This window comes from Brassica oleracea, chromosome C8 (genome assembly GCF_000695525.1).
Source record: "Brassica oleracea var. oleracea cultivar TO1000 chromosome C8, BOL, whole genome shotgun sequence".
NCBI lineage: Eukaryota > Viridiplantae > Streptophyta > Magnoliopsida > Brassicales > Brassicaceae > Brassica > Brassica oleracea.
The window spans coordinates 7,112,959-7,120,192 of NC_027755.1; the positions used below are offsets into that span (position 1 = coordinate 7,112,959).

Genomic DNA, 7,234 nt, shown 5'->3' on the forward strand with positions numbered 1-7,234 from the left:
TCCGATTATGCTCTCTTGGTATATAGGAGATCTTGAAGTTTGGCAATCGTCTCTTTAATGCTAGCTCCCATAGCTCCACATGAAATATAAAGTTAGATGAGGTGATTCCGACGATGCATACATGTAAAAGAGCAAATATTCTCAATATTGTTTACTTGGTTTATTTACGTAAGAATAAATATACAATTGTCAAAAAGGAAAAATCTGTCTCTTCATTCTATTTGATTATATTTATATTTGTGAAATAAGTTTAATTCACTCGTTCACAAATAAGATAAAGTAATGGATTATGAATGAATGGGGTTGAGATGATTATTTATATTTGTGGAAATAAGTTTAATTCACTCGTTCACAAATAAGATAAATTAATGGATTATGAATGAATGGGGTTGAGATATGGTTGGGAGTTAGGTAAGGGTTGCATGTATAATCCACCTTTCTCATTCCTTCCTCATTTCTTGCAATAAAATTTAATAGATCATCGTTGACCTGTGTCAAATTAAAAAAAATATTATTACTTCATCTCGAATAAAATAATCCAATAAAAGCTAGTCTACAAAAAAAAAAAAAAATCTAACAGTATATGCATTTTCAACAATACAATATAACTTTTTAACACAATTTATATAAATAATTACATTTTAAGTAATAAATAGTTAGAAAATTTTCTGTAGCAACACTAGAAATTTAAAATTCTTCCAAAATTTGTCTACTTATACCACTGCAATTTTGCCGATGTACTCAAACATTGCAATAAACAGTGATATTCTCTCCAAAAACTCGGTAAGAATAATAAAAAGCTTAGCTAAACAATGGCTGCAAAAACAATATAAACTAGATCTTGATCCGCACAACCGGTCGAGTGTTATTTTTAATTTTATATGTATATATATATATTTATTTTAGATTATTAGTGGTATACATATTGACATGTATACCAATAGCTGCAAAAACAATATAAATAGGTCAAAACACGTCCATGTGTAATCTTGTAATTTGTAGAAACTTCTAGGCCAAACTTGATTCTAGAAATAGAGTCGGCCCACATACTCGTGTCAGTGTCGATCTTCACTCAGGACAGAGTGTCGATCGACACTCCTTCAAATCTCGGCCATGACTTTTGTTTTTCTGCACAGCTACATGTTTCCTCATCTTTAAGCTCCAAATGGCTACATGATCTCCACAATACTCCAAAACGTACATAGATCTGAAAAAACTCTAAAATATACTCGAAACATAATATATAGATTCTAAGATGACTTATACTATGGCTCAAAAAGTGGTAAAAGCCATAATATATCACTTGTGTAGGCCTATTTCTGCTTTAGTCGTATACCATTTGCATCTTTTCGTGGGTGGGCCACTATGCAAGGATATAGGGTTTGCCATGATCAGGAACATGTTGATCCCCAACTGAGGGGTACGTAGGCAATCCCTAATGAAGGATGCAACTATAAATCCAAATACATTTCATGGTGCCATGACTCAGAGCCCAGAAGACATCTTTGGAAGCAGGAACCATCAACTAGAGCAGGCAGACCATGCGGTCGTCACTATAGACAAGCATCTCCTGCCTTATGATCCATCTTTCATGCTGCTATCAAGACATTGACGACATATACTGACTCATACCCATATGGCGGTAGTCTAAATGCATGATCTTTTGATTTATCAACAACTGAAGCAAGAGAAACCACTACGACAACTTGTCTCCTTCTTCCTATCATTCCGTAAAGCTAAGCATGAATCACTTGAAAAAAAATACCCTAACAGTGTGCATCTCAGTGATCTTCCTTTGCATGGCTGTGAACTTGGCTTGTAACTCGGTTTCAACCATGGTGATCAAAGGTTGCTCGATATGCTCACTTTCTGTCATCATCACATAGTCGTGGCTACCCCCTCCTTCTAGAGCCTAACTATTAGGGTAACTTTAAGTAGGGTTCTTCATGATGCTACGAAACATGAAGCAAATAGTATATAAGGACAAGAGTCAAATATCAAAATTATTGTATTTTTATATCAATATAGTTGGAACTATAACGTTTAGGTATACTAACCCTAGTTATATCTGCCTAACTCTGTAGTCAAAGTTTTAAATAATCGATCCCTTGTTCCAGGGTTTGTGAAACCCTTTTATAGGTCGTCATTAGTGTTAGGTCAGATGCTTCCATATTTTGAAATATTGAAACAAAAGAAGTTTTCCATTTTAACCGTCGGCATGGAAAAAATCCGGTCCAGGAGTCGGACAATCGCTTAGGCAGGAGAAGAAAGTTGGTGTCCTACTCTTAAGAAGGAGAAATGACTTCTTTCATAATTTTAATAGTGCAATTGGTTAAAGTTCAGTTATTTAGTGGATCACAAAGGCTAACCCGACTTTGGGGGTAGTGTACCCCCAAAACAATCAAGACATAGTAAACGCAGTGTTTTGGTTGTGTTTAGAAAGGATCATCAGGGAGATCCAATTACTATAAATGAGAAACCAAAGGCGGAGACGGTGTCGTCTAGACTCAGAAATCGAAGCACTTATCTAGTCTATAAAGCTTATATATGCTCCCATATTCGATAGTTCAAGCTTTCGGTACATACTTCTAGGAGATAATTCAAAATTCCAAGTCTATGGTATATATGTTCACGAAGCTCAAGGAAGTAGCAAAGCTAAAAGAACATTTTCAAGACTTCACAATTAGATATGTTCTCGTCTAAACAAATCTACAGTGTATGTCTTAGCTATGAGGGTTAGATCTTTCCACAAAATATTATATTTGTTGGTTGTTTTCTTTCGATTTTATTAGTGAGACACCATCTAAAATTTGAGTAATACAATAATTGTTTGACGCAAAAAAAAATATAAAATATAAGACTATAAATATTATATACTCAATAAAAAACTATTAGACTATCATTTGTTTGATCTTCAAAAATACTATGTATGCATTGGATGGAGTTTTAATTCTATTTTTTCCAGTGACTATGTTATTTATAAATTATAACAGAGACTCATATCCTTGGATAATTTTATATATTTGGAAAGCGAGGAATGATAAGATATTCGAAGGTATAGATATGGACCATTTGGAGTTAGTCAGATATGCAGAGAGTGAATGTCAGACATGGTACAATGCAAATGATTCTATACCTGCTCCCCCACATGCACAAATTGTTGAAGTCACACAAGCCTTAAGCGTGGAGAATATTTGTACGGTGGATGGTTCATGGACCTCTACGGATCAATTCAGTGGAATTAGATGGGTATGGAAGGATGACAGAGGGAAGATCCAACTAATGGGGACAAGGAACTTAAGGAGGCATGAGACACCAATACACTCTGAACTGGAAGCATTAAGATGGGCATTGGAGAGCATGCTACATCACTCGACATGTCAGAGATTTGAGACGGATTGCAAGGATCTGATTGCAATGGTAGCGGATCCACAAGCATGGCCAAATTTCTCAATCGAGCTGGAGGTCATTCAACTTCTCAAGTTGTGTTTTCCGGACTTCAAAATTGAATACTTTCCAAGGGTGCAAAATGAAATTGCTGACTCGCTAGCTAGAAATGCACGTTCTTTTCATAGATCTTTGTGCTTTATTGGTTGTTCTATCCCTAGTTAACCAGACCACCTCAAATTTGAGTAATAGAATAACCGTTTGTTGCAAAAAAAAAATAATAATGAAATAATGAAATCAAGATTTTATGGTTAGGGTTTAAAAAAACAAATTTAAGAATAGAAATGCAAAATTTGTTAGATGGAATGTCCCGAAATCTGCGGAAAACTAGATATGTATAGTATAAATCAATATAATAAATCACTAACAGAATTATGCTACATAATGGCAGTGATTTAATTTGATATCAAAATACTATACGGCTCATTTTCTGTTTAAAAAGAGGTTGAAATTTTTGTAGATTAAAAAAATAAATGTAATTATTATACTATATGTCGTGCACATCCAGCTTTATTCAGTATTTTGTTTGATACGGTTTCGTAGAAAAAAGATTGGATAGACGAAAAAAAAGTACTCAGAAAAGATAAATACGATGACTCTTGTATAAAGAGAAGTAAAAATATCGAGCAAATAAAAACAACTAACTAATTAAATTGTCTTGAAAAAGATAACAAATATCAATAATTTATTTCTTAACAATCCATTAAATAAAAACAGAAAAATGATTTCAACTAAATTAAATTGAAGGAAACAACATAAGCAAAAGTAGAAATTGTGACGATCCTAAGGAATAGCTTGGATATGGACAAGTTCGTGGCTCCAGATTTAGATGGTGACGGAGCAATTATTGCAGGTGACAAAGCAGTCATCGCTTGTGATGACTGTGATGAGTGAGTAATCGTTGGTGGTGAAGCAGTCCTAGCCGGTGATGTAATAACCGCCGGTGGTGAAGGATTAACAGACGGTGATGGAGTTGTAAACGTTGGTGGTGATGGAGTCGTAAACGTTGGTGGTGATGGAGCATTAACCGCTGGTGGTGACGAAGTTGTAACCGTTGGCGGTGATGGGGTCATAACCACAGGTGGTGATAGATTTGTAGGTGGTTCCGATGGAGAAACTGGAATATAACTTTATAGCATACAATATAAATAACTAAATTGAAAATAGAAAATCAAAGATACAAAAGTTAATGTTATATGTGAGATATCACGTTTATCGTCTTGTTCCCGCACTCTTTTTATATTGATCAGAATAACCAAGTGCAAGATGCTGAGAAAAAATAAAACATTTATATGATGTAAACTAACTCGTAGTTGTTCCTGGTGTTGAGATTGATGCAGTCGGACTTGATGCAACATCTGCAAAAATAAGTTAGAAAACAATAACTATCTGAATTCATTCAAAACTTAAACAGACAAATAATTAAAGGGCTAAAAGAATCAAAGAATAATACCACAATGAGGATTAATGAAAATATTGCAAATAGAAGGCATGGCAAGAGCTTTTCTATTAATTAACTCAAATCCCATGTCACGGCTGCTCTCCAATGCAATGCAGAGACAATTAGGATTATATTCAAGAACTGTTTTAACACCATCACAGCACGATTTAGTTGGACTACGATCCTTTGACCCGACTGTCAAGAAGGAAAGACAATCGAACATGCTGAAAATTACAGTAGCACAATCATTGTTTGATGGTTCAGATGATGGAGATAACACAGGCGTGCCTAACGGTGATAAAATAGGTGACTCTGACAACACAGGTGCATCTGATGGTGATACCAATGGTGACTCTGAAACCACAGGTGCATCTGACGGTGATACTAAAGGTGACTCTGAAACCAAAGGTGACTCTGACGGCGATAAAAACTCAGCTGCAACATACGAGTATAGTAGTAATACAATAAATAGAACAAACAATTTCTTCATTTTCTCTTCTCTTTGGAGTATTTGTTTAAAATGTTTTTTTTTGGGAGGAGTTAAACAAGAACAAAAAGAATCTGACGTCTATATATATTAACACCGATTGTGAAACATAATTATTTGTCACATTTTTATTGTTATATAAGTTAAGATTTTTATTTGATTTGGTATTATCTGTAGCTACTACGTGATTTTCTGTGTTAGGTAACTTCTAAAAATTAATATTACTTTCACTAGAGGCAATAATTTAAGTTATAAATTTATATATTTATAAAAGCTAAAACAAATAATAACAAATTTTCTCAGTCTTCTACTGCACTAAAAACTTCTAGTATCAGACCTCTATCAAATGTCTTGAATAGTTGTGTTTAACTCATTTTATTTTCAAATTTTTATTTTCAAATTTTTTTAATATTTTGTTTAAAAACTTAATCCCAAATCTCCACCCTTTAACTCTGAACCCTAAGGTTTAGATTAGTTAACTCTAGAGGTATAAGTGTATATTTACCTCTTTAATGAACACATTTTGGTTATTTTGATCATTAGATTCTATATTTGTGACAAAGTCTTTTTTTTAGTGCTATCATAAAGACAATTCATGTTATTATCTATGTAATATATAAGCAAAAGTTGAAAAAGTGTTTGGTCAGTCCTTGTACAAGAAAAAAAGCTCATCAACTATATCAACCATAATACCATATCACTTGAATTTTATTTTTTGTAGCTTAACTTCATTATCATGTTTAATAGTTGTATTGATCAATTGTTTTTAGGGGCCTTGTTTTTATAAGCCTTTGTTTCATCCTTTCATCTTATCTTTTATACAATTTCATTAGCATCTAATACTTTTTTGTTTGCTTTGTGCACATCATGATTAAAGTTTATTTTTACTTGAATTTTAGTTTTTACTAGTATTACAGCCCGGCGTAGCCGGGTCTAATTAACTTTTTTTTAAATTATTTAAACATTGTCATAATTTTTAATCAGAATAAACTTTTTTACAAAAATATTATATGAACAATGGCACATGATATTAGAAGTGTTGCATTAAAATAAAGCAGTTGAAAAAGTACAACAATAACTCATATTATTATAAGATGGTACATGCTTGTAGGATTTTTCAAAAATAAATAAAATATAAAATATAGTTAAATACTTTACTTGATTCATTAACTTATTAAATGATTTCTTCCATAATAACAAGACTTAGGGTATGAATGGTGACCAGAGAACAGCGATGAATAATGAATTCCCTAACGTTCCTAAATAATATCATCATTCACAAGGAATAATTTTTTATTCTCATTCCCTACCATTCTTTTTTTTGTAGAGAAATAAAAAACAAAAGTATTCCTTGTTAAATTTGAAAAAGAACAACCATTCATTTTCATTCCTGCAATTTTATTTCTTTACGTTCTTTTTCTATTAGTTCCTCTTGTTTCCAGAATGGTCACGAGTCGAACCCTTAATGTATCTTAATATATATATTAATTTGGTTTTGATGAATCAAATAAATTTACTATTACAATTTTTTACAGTTTAAAATGTGGATGTTATTGACATTTTATTTACTTTACCTAACATTTTTTTTTTGAAAAGCACACATTCAAAACAAAATTAACCCACATTGCATATTTTGTTGTTTGTTGAATTTATAAGATTAAAATTTACAACTTTAGTTATTTACAACTTTAGTTTGCTTTTTATAAAATTATAGTGAATTGTTATGTCTTGATGAAAAATTGCCATAGTCGACCTTGCAAAAATGTTATTGTCGAACTCAATTGCAGTTATGACTACTGAAAAAATATTGTTTTCAAGCTTCAGCAAAGGAAACATTAACCAATAAATCTAAATTTAGG

The 7,234-nt window shown here is 32.4% G+C and overlaps 1 protein-coding gene across 1 annotated transcript; it reads right to left on the reverse strand.

The window, feature by feature from the left end:
• Positions 1-4,178: 4,178 nt before the first annotated feature.
• LOC106308560 (mucin-2) lies at positions 4,179-5,411 on the reverse strand. Its single transcript, XM_013745715.1, has 3 exons — positions 4,901-5,411; positions 4,755-4,805; positions 4,179-4,564 (listed from the first exon to the last, which is right to left on the reverse strand). The coding sequence occupies exons 1-3, from the start codon at positions 5,376-5,378 to the stop codon at positions 4,179-4,181; spliced, it is 915 nt and encodes a 304-aa protein (XP_013601169.1). The 5' UTR covers positions 5,379-5,411.
• Positions 5,412-7,234: the final 1,823 nt, after the last annotated feature.

Bases quoted from the DNA above. Each gene is read 5' to 3' on its own strand.
- LOC106308560 (XM_013745715.1), bottom strand. From the start codon at position 5,378: ATGAAGAAATTGTTTGTTCTATTTATTGTATTACTACTATACTCGTAT. The intron at 4,806-4,900 runs GTATTATTCTTT...TTATTTTTGCAG, and splicing joins TTTCATTAATCCTCATTGTG to ATGTTGCATCAAGTCCGACT. The intron at 4,565-4,754 runs GTTAGTTTACAT...GTTATATTCCAG, and splicing joins AACACCAGGAACAACTACGA to TTTCTCCATCGGAACCACCT.